This window comes from Martes martes, assembly GCF_963455335.1.
Source record: "Martes martes genome assembly, chromosome: 3".
NCBI lineage: Eukaryota > Metazoa > Chordata > Mammalia > Carnivora > Mustelidae > Martes > Martes martes.
Window position 1 is genome coordinate 67,363,182 of NC_137890.1, and position 16,778 is coordinate 67,379,959.

Sequence of the window (16,778 nt, forward strand, 5' to 3'; positions counted from 1 at the left end):
GTATATTAAGTGTCTGCTGAAGAGACAACAATGTTGACTTGCCCCTCTTGTGACTATCTTGTTGGAAGCTACAGCACGTAATGAGAAATGTCAAGTCCCAAGATCAATGAAATTTTGGGCTCCAGGGATTCAACAGGAATAGCATTGATCCTTTTAAAGAACACCAGTCAGAGATGGGTTGTAATATATTGCAAAGAGGGGCTCAGGAGGATAAGCGGCCAAGTCCAAGATACCTACCTGACAAAAAATTCAATCAGCTTTTAGCACAAATTGCCTGCTCTGCTCTCCTTTCTTTCATGCAGTAGGCTGCTTCCAATTAAAGTGCGCAAATTAATTTTTATCACTTCCAAATTAGTTTCAGAATTTGTGCAAAAGAGTGTTTCAGATGAAAGCATCTGTCCCTCACATCTCTGTGATTCTGTTATCTACTCAGGGACCTATTTAAATCTCCAAGAAAATCTTCTAATGTCAAAGTCCCAAGTTTGAAAGAGTAACACTGGATATTAGCATTATAAAATATATTCATAAAACAACTGTAATTCAACTGAAACCTAGCTAGGTAGCACCTGCTTATTTCTTTTATGGTCTGAAACTCTTTAATGATCTGCCTCTAAATGTTCATCGTCTTTGTAGTGAATCCATTAAAAATATACAAATAATTAGGAAAAGACTTTCTGAGATGTCTGAATTAGCCACAATAATATATTTGACTCAAAGAAACCCTAAACACTTTCTGCACCTACCTAAAAAAATCTATAAACATTACTTAGATTTTCCTCTGTGGTACTAATAGAGCTCTCCATTAAAAAAGAATAATGACAGTGCAAAAGAGACATAAATATATTAGAGAGCCACTTGAATTAATCTTGAGAAAGTGATTAAGTGAATCCTATCATTTTATGTTGTGCTGAATAAATATGATTCAGCCTCTGACATACAAAAAAATTCAACGTCCACACCAAGACCAAAACCTGAATTCTAACGGCTACTGGCATGTTGTGTTTCACACTAGGACTTCCCCCTTCAAGTCTAGGTTAATATATACAACCCTCAAAACCTAAGGGCATTGTGCCGCACACTTTAATATGAATTTAGATATAACCAGCTTTTTGGTCTTGAGTAGCAATGCATTAAAGATAGAAAACACATACAGCCTGATTCTCTGACCTGTGAATTGGTAGCTAGAATAGATTAAACTGGGACAGAAAAAAAAATCTTTTTCTTTCATGTTGTGAGTTTTCTGATGGCAAGGACTATGTCTATATCAACACCCATGGCTGATCTCTGATGTGACAGTCAATTCAGTGTGCGCTGTGCCTGCTTTTACAAAAAAAAAAGTGAATTGACGAATATATGTGGTCTCTCTCATCATGCGTATGTGTGTTACCAGGTTGGCTATTTTAACAGATTCAGTGAGACATGAATCAGTCAAGTCTATCAGATACTAGATAGGACTAATGATTAATTTTTTACTATTATAATTATCCATATGGTAAAAAGCAGACACGTTTTTAATGTAATTATTATTTTGTACCCAAGATGTAAGATCAAACATTTTGTAGTATGATACCAAACATCATCTGATAGCAATTTATGATTCATGTGACAAGTACTCAATATGTTCCATACATTCAAGCAGACAAAGCAGTTTGGTGATTAGTGTAATACTAGGCCAGAGACTCTGACTATCCAGCTTTCCCAGCGGCTAAGATAGGACCAGCACCCAGCAGAACTTCAATGCATGCTTGCTGCTTGCCTAACACTACAGGTGATCATCCTGTTTATTCTAAAAGAGCATTTTTCCCCCTTACATTAATGATGATGGATGAAATAAAGCCATATGACATAAGTCCATATTAAATGTCCAAAACTCTTGACACGGTGGGTTTTACAAAGTCATTTGGGATCATAATGATGACAATAGTTTTGACCAAAAATAAACTTTTACAAATGGAGGCAACAGTAAAAGATATGCATCAATAATATTCTTAATTTCTTAAGGATAATCTTGTCTTATTGAAAGCTTAAATAAAATCCTGCATTTTAACAAATATAATATTCATAATTTTGTTCTTAAGGGTCAATATAAACATTTTTATTTCTATAGCTCCTGTTGTAAGGAACCTTATCCACTCTAAGTATTACTACATTTAATTTTTCTTGATAACTGATGGACTAAAGCAACCATTGTTAATCTTTTCATTTAAAAGGTCATCAGAAAAATCACACAAATTAAGTAGCTAATACAATTACTATACCTTAACATGTAAAAAAAATTCTTTACCTCAGAGCAGTATGATATATAAAATATCTTATCTCAGCTACCAGGTGGTAGCTTTCAAGAAATGAATCCTCTTTTTGGAAATATCATTTTCATCATTTCTGAGTGCCAGTTTGAAGATATTAGTTAATGAGATTTAAAGCGCTATTCTGTTTCTTAAAAAAATTATCTAAAAACTTCTAATTTTTATCAATATAGATGGAAGATAATACACAGACCTGTTGCTTAATTAAGCTTTTCTAATGGATACTACACTACTACAAAAATGAAGATTTGTAAATACGCAAAAATAAACTTAGATGAAATACAGCTGATAATGTACCATGCTTGAGAATAAGAAAGCCATCCATGGTAGATCAAGGGTCTTATACACGCATGCATACGCACACACGCATACATACACACACTAGAATTCTGCTAAAAATGAAGTTTCTGGGTTTTTTTTTTAAGGGCGTAGCTTTAGAAAAGAATAAATAAGGAGGTTAACTTTTTAGTAGTTAGAGTATGATATCTGTTATAATGTGGATTTGGTAGCTAACTATTTGAGCTGGCTGGAAATCAAGCAACACTGAATATTTTTTTCCCTTAAAATCAGTATCATATTTTAGTTCACAACTTAGAGCAGAGGCTGATGTGCATAACGCACACCCTTTCTCTTACTCAGTGTCTACGCTAAGAGCCGTTACTCCACGATGCACCTCGAAGTTCTTCATCTGCTGCTCTGCAGCTCCTGCTATAGGCAGCAAGTGTGAAACCTTGCGTGATATTTGGTCTCATCTAGTTCATCTCCCACTATCTTCATTCTCATATATAAATATATATATATATATACACACACATATATATATATTTCATTTCATTTTTTCTCTACTATGATAGGGACTTTGTTCCTATCAATCGAAAGCCATTTCCTCTTTTTGCAATATTCCTGTCAAAATGAGTAAGAGCGGGGGGTGGGTGGGACTTGAAGGACAGACAGATGTACACCTGGGCTTCCATCCTCAGCATTCTCAGAGGCTGGAATGAACAGACCAGGGGTGGCAGCCTCCGATCACACAGCTGAGAGAGAGCATCTTGCCCATTTGTCATCTACTCTTACAATATTTTAGTGACAGACACACAGCATTCCTAGAAAACTCTTATTGCTGTCTTGTCATAAATAAGGCCAAACTCATGGTTCAGTTTGTTTCGGAAGTACTGTGTAAGCTGTGACCAATATATGAATTGCCCTGGTTTATAGGTACTCACCACTATCAACACCTTACAGACACCGTACTCTATTTCATAGGAAATATTTGCATTGAAACTATTGAAAGCTTGGTAATTAATAGCAGCGATTATTTCTAGGCAATCTCTTATCTAGTCCTTCATTTAACAATGTTGAAAAACCTATTATGTGTGTCAGTATGCCAGGAACCAGAGATTTAAAATGGAAAGGGAGAGACTCATGATTCATTTTAGTGTTTCCTCAGAACAACAGTTCCAAAGAATAATTTTTAACTGTACTGCCATGAGCAAAAGATACCATGGAAAAACATGTTTAAGAAATTGGGGGTTAATCAAATTTCAATAGATATGTTTGTGTAAGTAAGACTTTCAGAACTTACCTAGAGAGTAAGAGTAAATGCAGTGTTTTCTAAAATTAGTTTACTCTGCGGTCCCTCCATTTTTTCCCTACAGGATATCTTGGGAGCACTGACGAATAAAAAATACTTAGGAATCATCACAAGCAAAGCAACTATCTTACTCAGTTTTTGCCATCCCAAAGCCTAGTTTGAAGGGAGTACTCAATCATTGTTAAATGAATACACGGAGATACTAGACGTGTGGTAGGAAGTAATAAGTGTCCTCACTGAGACACAGATAAAACCTTTTAGGAATTCAGAGGAGGGAGAGAATATATTCATTTGAGAGAAATTATACGAAGTTTAATGGACTAGGTGATACTGAAGGAAATTTATGAAGGATAGAGACATTTGGACATTGGGGGAGGGCTGCCAATGACAGGGTCGATGTGAGGGGACCTGGGACTTTCCCCAAGTTGAAGGTTACAGTAATTGCTCTTTTTTTACTTTGACCATAGCGACATTCTAGCAAAGATTTTTGCCACTTAAAGCTTTCAGATTTTAAAATCCTTACAACCCTAGGAAAAGCTGTTAGAAAAATTTAAAAAAGCAAAATATGTTTAAAGAAACTTGTAGTCTGATGGGACACTTCTAGACAAATACTCACTGCTATTAGGGTTGTCTCCTATGATATGGTGTCGCCCACTCCAGTACCAGAGAAGCAGGGTAGCATCTCGAGACCCAGACACAATGTAGCAGTCCCCACCTATGTATGACTCAGACCTGGCCAAGCACGTGACCACATCCCAGTGGCCAAACACGATCTGAGTTAATTTCCCTGAAACACAGAAACACTAGGTTTAATTCATTTTTCCATTTTTCTTTAAATGGTAATAAGCTTAACTTTATTTTACTAAATTTGTGAAAAGTAAATCTGTAAACATGAAAATTTATAAGCTAATTCAAATCTAGCCACAGACGCTTTCCTGAATTTCTTCTGGGAAATGATACAAGAGTATTCCTTGGGATTTTTAAGGACATGACTTAGAAAACAACACAATCATGATTTTCATTCTTCAGGAGCTGGGCCAGACTAAGGGGAGGTTTAAGGTCCTTTACTGGACTTGGTTTGGGGAAGGGACAAGAGTCCCATTCGTCCTATGAAATCAGGACTCATGCAAAGGTTTGGAATGGATAGAATTATAATGAGTTACTTACAATGTGAACACTTAATTTGAATCTTGGCACTCAAGATGAAAATGCCTACATTATTAAGCATGACTTATTTTAAGCCCTGGATCTATCAATAGGCATTTTGAAGAGAATAAGGTATTTTGTGGTTAACCTTACCTGTTTCTGTAGAGTAAACTCTGAAGCTCTTATCCCAGAATCCACAGATGAGGATATAGCGATTATCTGCTGTGACCACAAAACAATGTGCGTTGATTTGTATACTCTGATCGACAAGGTCCGTGATCTGCCTTTTGTTCACACCAGAGTTATTGGCTAGACAGACACAGAAAAAAGAATTTAAAGGAGGATTCCACAGGAGATTCATCAAGGTATATTTTTGTGCTTCTTTTACCTAGAAATGGGTTTTTAAGGTTATAAGATTATTAACATTTTAACATTCCCCCATGAGGAACAGAAGCTTAATTTTTAGTAGCTGTGGAAATTTATGAACCCTCTTACATATCTAAAAGTTGTCAGAAATTTCAGTTCTTTCTCCCCCAAGAAATAAAAATATGCAGACTTCAGATAATGAATTGAAAATAAAAATATTTAAATGCCTTGAATTCTATCCACGTTCACTACACACAAGTTCATTAGTGTCCAACAAGTTCTGTAATTAGGAGGAAGAAATATTGTGTGAAGTATAGTATATAAGGGAAAAAAAAGTCTTACTATTTGCCCCAATCTGTCATTTTCTGATGGCATTTACAATTCATGTGGAAAAAAGAGGGGAGAGGTTTGAGCAAGGGATGTTGTTATGTGGGCAGCCCCACAGGGAGCTTTAGGTCAGCAGCTTTAAAGACCTGGATTGTCAACAAACAGAAGGCCTTTCCAGAATGGGCTGGCAGGGGAGGGGAGGAATAGGAAAGATGGGAGAGGGACTGGGGAGGAAGGAGATAGGCAGAGACTCCGGCGGATAGCACTGGGATTGAATCTGAACAAAGCCAGGAACTCGGATACACTGTCTGATTTCCCTAGTGCCTGTCTGCATGCCAGCCTGTCCCGTTCTCTGCGCTGTCCTTTCAGGCTAAGTCCCTGGGCTGAATTCTTAAGCAGGAGATGCAGACGGTCACCCACGCTCTCTCGCGCCAATTAGACTGAAGTGCTACTATTTGTAGAGTCCCACTAATGCTATAATAATGACGACGACTAGGGAGGTTAGCCAAAAAAATTATACAGAGAAAGGTGGCAAAGAAAAAGAAAATCAAAGGTTCTGAGTCACTTGAAAATTACATAATTGGTCCTTAATTAATTAGAATAGAGCTGCTAATTTTTCCATGGTTGCTTTCCTGCTGTATGTGACACTGTTGATGTCTCTTGGACGGAGGAATAGCTGGACTAGACTCTAAAATATTCCCAGTCCTGAATCTTACATCTTCCCGAAGACATGTAAATGTTCTTCTGTGTAGGGGTATAAGTAACTAACTCAAATGACTGCCTTTTAGCTGACTTCTGAGTTCAAAGGTGAAGGGCAAATTAAGAAATATCAAAAAATATATACCATAATTGGATAAGCCTTTACACTTTGTTATGCCATTTTCAGTTTTTTTTCTAATTTAGTTCCCTACATGATCCCATGAAAAAGGCAGGACAAATATCCTGATCAGTCATTTTGCAGATAGGAAATTGAGGCTAGGAAAATGAAGGGGCTTGTTCTGGATTACCTGATCATTAGTGTGTATGTGATTTAAAAATATTTCCATTATCTGTTGCAAAGAGTTACAGTTCCTAAGTTTGCAATTCACATGAAATCTTTAATTAAAAAAAAGTGGCCCTATTGAAAGGAGATTTCTAGAAAAGATGTCTTTCATGTTGGCTCTCTTTAATGATTTTTTTTTGAGTCCTTCCATATTTTAAGTATTTTAAATAATATACAGTTATTAAAGAATAGTTTAGGCTGAAAGAAAGGACAGTTTAGAATGATTTTCCTTGTTTGGAATGAACTTAAATGACCTTAAATGAACTTAAATTTACTTAAACTTAAATGACCTCCCCCAAAATCAAGAAAATGCCAGATAGCATATTATGCTTTACACAGCTCCTAGGGTAATTCAGTATTATTTACACATTAATTTGATGGCAGAAAAATGATCATTCAACTACCTTTTGTGATAAATAACTACCTAGGAATCTGTGGACAGTCGGCATTCATGAAAATGTATTTTTTTGTTAACGTACCAATCAGGGGGTCCATTTCAATGGGAAGATGATGAGCTTGATCCAAGGAGTATCCTGGAGCTCCTCTGAGGCCTAAAGATTAAACAGAAGGAGAAAACTACCACAAAAGTCTGAGAGAGAAGGAACGTCCTAATAAGCAATTTTTTTTTTAAAGATTTTATTTATTATTTATTTGTCAGAGAGAGTGAGCACAGGCAGACAGAGAGGCAGGCAGAGGCAGAGGGAGAAGCAGGCTCCCTGCTGAGCAAGGAGCCCGATGTGGGACTCGATCCCAGGACGCTGGGATCGTGACCTGAGCCGAAGGCAGCCGCTTAACCAACTGAGCCACCCAGGCGTCCCAACTAATAAGCAATTTTTTATGATGACTGTAGAAAAGGTGTACTGCTTAAAAATTATTTGGCAAATAGTTGTAAGAATGATGGTCATAAGAAACATCTTTGTAGATACTCTCAAAAGAAATCATCACAACAGGGACTGCTAGCTTCCATGGAAAGAATGTTCCTATCCTAACAAGAAAAAGCCACATAGAATAGAAGACCATAACCTTTCTTGAACCCAACAAAGAGCTAAGATTTCTGGGCAGCCAGTAAGCTTGAAATCTATGAGGCTGTGCCTGCAAGCAGGGGTGGGCGTGAGCACAGCGGGGCTTCCCTGAGCCAGGGCAGAGGGGAAGATTGGGCTTCCATCCTCTTTCACTAGATGGCAAGTCAACTGAAGGTTAAAACGTGGAGCCAAACCTAAGACCTTAAGCTCAGGAGAAGCTGCTATCAGAGGATTAATATTTAGAAAAATTCAGATGAATTTACCATGGCTTATCAATTTAGTCCTAGAGATAGTGAGAGTCCTGGGGTTTCTGAGGAAATTATAAGGGGTGAATCTGGCCAACTAAATCATTTGGTCATGTCAACTTCTGTCCTGGTTAGGTAAGTATCAATATGTCTAATTTTGATAATAGAATCCTATCACTTCAAGTTGCCAGCTGGAACTCTTGGGAATGAGTTTAAAGAAAACACACACGGAATCACTGAACAATTTAGATTTTGTCTTTTCTCAAAGAGTCTCAGCTCCTCAAGGAGAGAGATGGTGTCTGTCTTGTTCATTGCTGTACTCCTGGTGTGCGTGACTATTCGACACATAGTGGCCATTCAAATATTTGCCAAATAAATTAGTGAAATGGAAGAAAGAGGATTTGAAACCATTATCTAGGAAATTGAGATTTCAACTCATTTTTGTTTAATATAGCATAAAAGTGTTTTTTTTTTTTTCCTGTGGGGCAGGCATAGAGTAGGGTGGGGGGCGGAATTATTTGTAGACCTGCTTCAATTCATCGAATATTATTGAACACTTAACCCCCAGCCCAGCATTCTGTGAGGCCCCAACACAGAACAGCCGTGGACAAGACAGACAAGACTCCCCTCGTCAGGTCTGGCAGTGATCTGCTCTGCCGCTGTCTGTAGATCTGGCATACGGCTAGACCCCAGCACATTTACCTTACCTTAACTACAGCTCATAAGAGCCCTCTAGCAAGTGACACACTTGGACACACGTACCTACTGTGTTGTGCCACCGATTCACTGCAAACAGTCGGCTGCAGGTCACGGTCACCACCGCAGGGATGGTCAGGTGGGGCAGCGTGTTGGCTGCCACGTGGGTCACCGGAGAATTTGATGGGAACTTCAGCACCATGATCACATCCTGTTGCATCTGATCTTTAAACATGAGTGGACTCTGTGGAAGGAAACACTGTTGAATAGAAAGGGAAGAGAGCAGAAGAAAACAGAAGGGATAACACAGTTAGTGAAAGCTCTGGGGAGACAGAGGTTAACACAGACGAGGCTAGCATGAGCAGCGAGCAAAGCAACCCCAACTTCCAGCCTGTGAGGATGGCACAGGAAAGGGGCAAAGGCTCTCTCTGTGCAGCCACTGACAGGGGACACCAGATCACCAAGGACCAGCCTCAGTTTAAGCCTCGTGAGACAGCGGGGTGAGACGGGAGCTCACAGACCGGTCTCATGATGCAGCAGCATTATTCAGGGCGGTGAAAACATCAGTTTAGTGGAAAAATTAGTTAAGTCAGTGACGGACACTGTTTACACCAAAGATAACATGAATGAATTGATACTTTCATTTTTTACCTGGTTGATCTGGGGACATGACTCCAACCTAAGTAACTAAAATACATTAGCCTTCCCTGTCAGAGCTTTGCCCGAGTCTCGGCTGTGGCAATACTGACTGGTTGTGGTTGATGCCTCGTTTCTAGACTGTGTGCTTCCTGAGGGCTACCCCCTTTTCTTCCCTCAGTCTTTGCTTTCAAACCTCTAGCATAAGACTCGATAGAAGGCAGACACTATAAATGCTACTGTTCCAGCAACTATAAAACACCATAAATACTACCACACCAAAACAAAAGGGGGATGCTGGAACTAGCCATTCCGTCGCGTTCGTAACTGTTCTGTAACTGTTTTCTACACATAGGAATCATCTGCTCCATGAGCTTAGAAGGGCTAGGTCTCCTTTATGAGCAGTTCCATGCCAATTTAGTCTCTCACAATTTTCCCCAGGAAAGCAATGAATGCTGCCTGGGCACTTCTCCAAGATAAGTATTTTTATTATTATTATTAAACAGAGACGACTAACACGGGAATAAAACTCTTCTGCCAAAGCATTTCATAAAATAAAGTGTTAGAGATATTCTCTTGGACAGTTTATTAAAAATACTTCATCTAAGGCTTGGGGCTCCTAGGCCACATCCCCACGTCTGTACCGTGACTACGTGTTCGTATGGAACCGTGTGCTTGGTGTCAACCTCTCTGCTTCGTCACACGCAAGGACCAATTTCAATCACAAGAGTTCACTAGTGACTAATCAAGGGGGATGAAGCTGTTGAAGCCATTGTAAAGAGAAAAAAACGTGTTTTCAAACAAACACATTTATTTATGTGTTTCAGTAGGAGTTTGACTATTGATTCCTTGACAGTCCCCTCTGTGTTGTCGGTGCTTAGCGTCATGCCTGACACACAGAAGGAACTCGATACGAATTTGTTAAGAAACTGAAAAAATAAATGAAAGGTCTCAACAGTACTTCCGCCACAAAATAAAAGCTTATAAATTTGTTTGCACATATACAGTGGACCATACTTCAGAGCTCTTTACTCCAAAATTAAGGTACTTGCTGCTTTGATAATTGCCTAGAAAAATGGATGAACTTTAATTCATTTTGCAAACATGTTCCTTTGCCTTCAAGCATTTTTCACTTCAGTAAAAAAAAATCAGTGAAAAACCACAGCTTAAAAAAGAAATTCCTTCTAAAGAAGTTTCTCAGGAAAAAAATTCGCCATCTTCAATTTAGAGAGGGAAATGTTGTACAATTTGCTAATAAAATGAAAAAGGACGGTTTTGTTATGAAAATGAGCTTTTAAAATTCAGATTAAAATGAAAAGAATATTACCCTTTCCCTTGTAAAATGGGAATAAAAGTTTTAATATGAGGAGCTAGCGGAGATGATGACACCAGCTAACATTTATTGAGAACGTATTGCACACCAGGTGCCGGTCTAAGTGTTCTATGGTATTAAGTCATGAAATTCTCAGGGCGGATGGTATTTTTGCTTTCATGTAACAGATGCTGCAACATAAACAGAGAGGTAAAACACCTTGCCCAAGTCATTCCCTAGCTAGAGGCAGAGCTGGTGTTTGACCCGAGTGCCTCTGGAGTCCTTGTTCTTAACTCTCCTGTCCTGGTGAATTACCTCTGTATTTCTGTCCTCTTCTTAAAATGAGCTACTCCCCCTACCCCACCTTGCCCCAGAAGATTAAATTGGGCCATATCATACTATATTTTCATCCTACTTTATAAATCGAATCTAATTCTGGTGCCTGTATGTGCTGAATGAGTTTATGCAGGGGCATACAGAGTCAGAGAAGACCGCAATTTTTGTGAACCCCAAACTGGGCAAGTGTAGCAGGACTTAAAGGTAAGAACCGCACTCCCCTCTGTTTCTCCACAGGGTATCGGCATCCACTTAGCCTGAAGAGTTTAAGCAGTAAATCAAGAAGCCTCTAAAAATGCTGCTGAAATGACGATTTTATTTGATGTGTTCCCAGGTACAGAAAAACAGAAAAAGCGAAAAACTTTCTGTTCGGGCGGCTCTGTCTTACCAGGTGCATGGCAGAGCTCCGAGGCGGATGTGGTTCGATAAGCAACTGAGAGGGCGTCTGTCCAAAGTTCTGTATCTGTGCCTCCATGGCCTGCAGGGGAAGGAGAGTGACTGTCATAATCAATATGCATCAACGAGAGAGGTCATCACGCTCGCTGCCAATGCAAGTGGACCCCAAGTCAGCCGTGAAAAATGTCCAGAAAATTCACCGGGTGCTCTTCTCTCAGGGTGCAGAATCACCCACGTGTTAGTATGCTGTAGACAAGCTTTGCTTTCTCTTTCCAAACATGCTTCCGTTAACCAAGTGGCTATTCTTACGTAGAAGCCGGGGTTAAACGTGGGAGGGTTAGACCGCGAGTGCATGCGGCTGAAGCCAAACAACACTTCTCACACTCAATACACCACGTGTACCTTCAGAAAGTCCTGTGTAAGGAGGAATGTATGGGGATCTCTAATGAAATAAGCTTCTGGGATCTTGGGGAGAAAGAATGATACATAAAGTCCACCAGTGATACAAAATAAAATTCAGGAAATCACGTGTTCCATTCCATACAGAGGGTAATCATTAAGACTGCTGTATAATGATTGATTAATGCTGGCCAAATTTTCAGTACAAAAAAATATGTTTTAGCATGTTATACTGTTTTAAGATCAATGCTGAAGTATTATCTAATGTCTATATGGTATGAATTCACATGTCTCAGAAATTCTTTGAAATTTTACAGCCCAAAGAGGAAATAATTCTTTGGGCATCTTGAGCTAGGAAATATTTTATTAAAGCCTGTGCAGATAGGAAATATTAATGAGATTTTATGGCTTCCAATGAATAAAAATAACTTTGGATCTCAAGCTGTCTGGACTGTATAATATGCCTTTCTCTGTGTGTATGTCAAAGACACAGTCTTACAGGAGATTTATGTATGTCTTCTATATATTAATCCTACAGGCAAAAAAATTTCAATATATTAAGCTAGACTAGGAGAAATATTTTTCCAAAATACTGTTAGCGTGTAATTTAAGTCAACAAGGAGAAGCACAATATTTACAATGGTCATTACTCTGTTACCATGCTAATTTTTCCCCTAAAATTGTGTGCAATTTGGTTGCACATAAAAGTGAAATACAAAACTCATTGCTGAGTGCTTAGGAATGCAGGTAAGGTGGTAGATGGCTCTCGACGCCACGCTGCCACTAATCGCATCAGTATCTACAAATCTCATTTATAAAGTACTTAAATTTAACAATCTGTCTGCCTACACTGCATTTCAAGAAAATGTTTATCAATAAAAATGTGAATTTTCAAATTTATTAGCAATATTAAACATGAATGCATCATTATCTGCCATATTTTAGCAATTGCACAAATGGGGCTTTGGTTCTTTTATTTGCAGAGGCAATAGGATGAATTATTAAATCTCTTTAAGTGCTGTCCAATTTTAATGTGTCCATTTATTTGCATGGTGTCCACTCACACGCAAAGTGTGACTATTTAAGTAAATCGCATTCACATAGGTACCATCATACTTTATCTCCCCGGTGCAAGATTTACAATTATAAAAGAAGGAAGAGACCATTTCTGGTTAGGTTCACATCATGAACAATAAACTCTTGAGAATTACCTGGAAGGAAAAAAAAAGGTAATTTCATTGTTAAAGTTGCCCTGGCTAGAGACTTTACATAACATGAAAAGCTGAAGTTGCTCTAACAATAGGTCCTCTGGCTTGTGTTCAGACTCCTCCAGAAAGAGGACTGGGGTGGGATGGGGAGATGAGGGTAAAATTAAACACAGTTTAGTCTCTAGGTCAGAGTCTGTACTTAGTAGGTAGCCTTTAAAGGGCCATAGAAGGACTGAGTCCACAAACATGCTCTGTTTGACTTGATTTTTGTTCTGAAAGGCAAGTATTAAAACTATATCAGAAAATCTCTGGAGACTCACCTATTTTCCAGAAATCGGAACAGTTCTCTGCAGTGGGTCTACCTCCGGTCCTCTTTGGACTGAGGCAGAGTACACACATGTATTTATTTTAAACTATTCTCAAATGACATTAGGGTAAATATTAAGCTGTGATCAAGTTAATATTGTGATTTTTGCCCTCTCATTAAGACGGTCTATTTCCTACACTTACCATTTATTTATTTTTTAGACACTAAACTGAATCCCTCTTCCTTGTGATCCACATCACATGACTTCATGACCTAAAAGTTCTTATTCCAATGTTTACCTTTTGGCTCTCTTGTAATCCTGTCTACCAGTAATCCCTTAACCTCTGATTTAAAAATATACAGATCTTTCTGATCTTGAAAAAGCACGCTGCCTCCTCTAAGTTCTTCTTGGCACTACCAACACTCTTGAGCGAGGAGTGAGCACCCACAGATTTTCTTCACTTCTCCCCGTCCCATGTTTTCTGTCCTCCGCCACCTTTAGAAAGTCATCAAGGTCTTCTTTCTGTTAAGAGGGAAGTACTCTGTATGGGAGGGGGCCCGGGGATATACACAGGCCATTCTGTGATCTGTGAAGCATAGCAGCTGAGCGGTTGTTCTGAGAACTACTCCTGATGTAGGGAAAAATGCCTCCCTTTCATGTAAACCTTGGGGCAGGTTTCTAAATCCTTCCCAGACTCCCTAAATCACAGTGAATATCCTCCATGTTCTCATTGCACTTTTCTCCCTTTATCATGAAATTCAGTGCACAGTTCTTTACATAGGTCTGTTTGCTCAGACTGTTGATCTTTGCAGGTCAAGGCTGTGACTTAGTCCTAACAGAGTCCAAAAACATTCGCTGAATATGGAAGTGGGGCAACAGTGGGACATTTAGGCAAAACTGAAAGGTAGCACAGAAAAGGAAAAGCACAGTGGTAGAGAAAACATCGGAGTGCTTTACTTTTACAATTCAATACCACAAGAACAATGACGTTAACAAACGTTGTTAAATGCTTCTATCCCACTGTGTCGAGGGATAAAAAATCAGATACCAGCCTGCCCTCAAGAAGTTTTCAGCCCATGAGGACATAGGATGAGTGAGTAATCAGGGCACACAGCAGGTAGAGGACCATGGCGATAGAGGGTAGGGGGTAGAGCAGGGCACAGGGACAGCAGGGCTGTTAGGAAAGGGGCTTCCAGAAAAGGGACATGAGCTGAGGTCTGAATATTAAGTCAGAATTGGCTAGCCAAAGGCAAAAAAAGACAATCGGAAATAGCATTTTAAAAAAATTCAACATATTTCTATTTTTCTCTACACTGTTTTGTGTGTGTCGAAAAGACTTAATGCTAGCTTTATTTATTCATAAAATATTTACTTATTGAGCACCTACTGTGTACTGGGTACCATTTTAGATATTTGTGATATTCACCAAAGAAAACAGATAGAGATTCGGGCTCTTGGGGAGGTTAACACTCTAGCCAGGACGGCACAGGAACTCACGTTCAGCCTGATGTCACAAGCCAGCAGCCCTTGGGCTATAATCAGCTCACAGGTATGGTTTCTATTTGAGCCAACATTTATAGGTCAGAAAATTTCATACAATAAATTGGATTTTTTTGGCTTCTCTCAAAAAAACCCAGAAGAGGTAGATCATCAGCATTCCTGCACAGCAACACCTGTCTGGTGCCAAGGCACAGGGGCCCTTTTGTAATGCCCACTGCTCACAGGACCCAGGCACGCATGCCTCGTGGCTCGCTTCACTGGTTTATTCTCTGTCTGACTCCTACACACTTTAGCATTAGTTAATCCTTTTAAAATCTACTACCAAAATGTTAATTTGTATTACAAGGAAGCTATTGCTTTATAGGTCTACAGTAGTCCTGCCCTCTTCCTTGGGGTATATGGTTCAAGACCCCAAAGAATTCCTGAAACTGGATGGTCCTGAACCCTATGTACACTGTTTTTTTCCTATACATACACACCTATGATAAAGTTTAATGAATAAATTATGCACAGTGAGAGATTAACAGCAGTAAGTACTGATAAAATAGAACAGTGATAATATACTGTAATAAAAGTTAGGTGAATGTGATCTCTCTCTCAAAATACCTTACGCTACTGGGCTCACCCTTCTCCTTAGAATGATGATGTGAGGTGGTAAAATGCCTGTCTGATGAGTGAGCACTTGGGTGGCTCAGTTAAGTGTCAGTTTAGACACTCAGTTAAGCGTCTGCCTTTGGCTCAGGTCAGGATATCAGGGTCCTGGGGTCAAGCCCTGCTTTGGGCTCCCTGCTTGGCAGAGAGTCTGCTTCTCCCTCTCCCTCTGCCCCACGTACCCCCGCCCCGCTTGTGCCCTCTCAAATAAATAAAATCTTTTTAAAAAATGATTAACTGATGAGATGAAGTGAGGTAATGAGGTAGGCACTGCAACCTAACATCGAACTACTGCTGACATTCTGAGGCTAGGTCAGAATCACTGCTTCTAGAACATGGCTGACCTCGGGTCACTGAAACCGTGGAAAGCCAAACAGTGACTAAGGGGAGCCTACTGCTCTGCACTTCCCACTGAAGCAAGAATGAACTTGATAGTGTATGTGTGAGTCCACGACCTTTATAACGTGTTTGACAGAAGAGCAAAACTTGGGATGTAAGTCTGTCCATCTAGCTTCATTGAATCTCAGATGTTATCTATTGTGAGAAGCATCATTAATTTATATACTATAAAGATATAGAAAAATGTTACTAATTAAACTATGATCCACTATTCATTGTTAAGACACACTGCAATTTGGAGTGCTGAGATGCAGCAATGACAAGCATCTCAGAATCAATAAGTGACCCTAACTTTTTACATATAATAAACAGTGAAAGAAATCTTACACATGTCATATAAATCTAGCATGGATAATAGGCTTAAAACAGTAGATTTTTCAAAACAAATGTGACTGACAAAATCTTAAGTGTTTTACAAATAGGAAAGACCATGTATTGGCTCAGCAACCCTTTAGTGGGATAATATGAACATACGGATCTGCTTATACTTAGATAATATTCTTTCTTTGGCCTTTATAATCACTGAACGTGGCATCTTAGACTGGGTATGTGTGACCACTTTAACTAATTTTGTGTGTGTTTTCTCCCTTTTAACCAGAACTCATATCAAAACAGAGAGGGCTTTGGCATGGACCTGGAAATTTCCACATCTTGAGCTGGGTGCTGTTTACATGGGAGTACACCTAAGTGATGACATTGGCCTCCTGCCACTCACTCCACTGCAACTTTTCCCATGCCTTCCCCTCTCCTAAGTTAATCACTATTTTGATGATAATTAAATTGCACCATCAAAATGATCATCATTTTTTCTTTTTTTGAACTTCTGATAAGTAGAATCATGGACATGACTGTCCTTTTTTTTTAAATATTTTTTTTAAAATATTTTATCTAT

General features: G+C 39.0%; 1 protein-coding gene across 1 annotated transcript in view; it reads right to left on the bottom strand.

The window, feature by feature from the left end:
- LOC308339566 (neurobeachin-like) overlaps positions 1-16,778 on the bottom strand; it is a 304,645-nt gene that overhangs the window by 13,274 nt on the left and 274,593 nt on the right. Inside the window, exons 15-19 of the mRNA XM_080798361.1 lie at positions 11,414-11,503; positions 8,808-9,000; positions 7,258-7,329; positions 5,197-5,352; positions 4,514-4,684 (exon numbers count right to left, since the gene is read on the bottom strand). Of these exons, the coding sequence (XP_080654487.1) occupies positions 4,514-4,684; positions 5,197-5,352; positions 7,258-7,329; positions 8,808-9,000; positions 11,414-11,503 (682 nt within the window). The remainder of the gene's footprint in view (positions 1-4,513; positions 4,685-5,196; positions 5,353-7,257; positions 7,330-8,807; positions 9,001-11,413; positions 11,504-16,778) is intronic.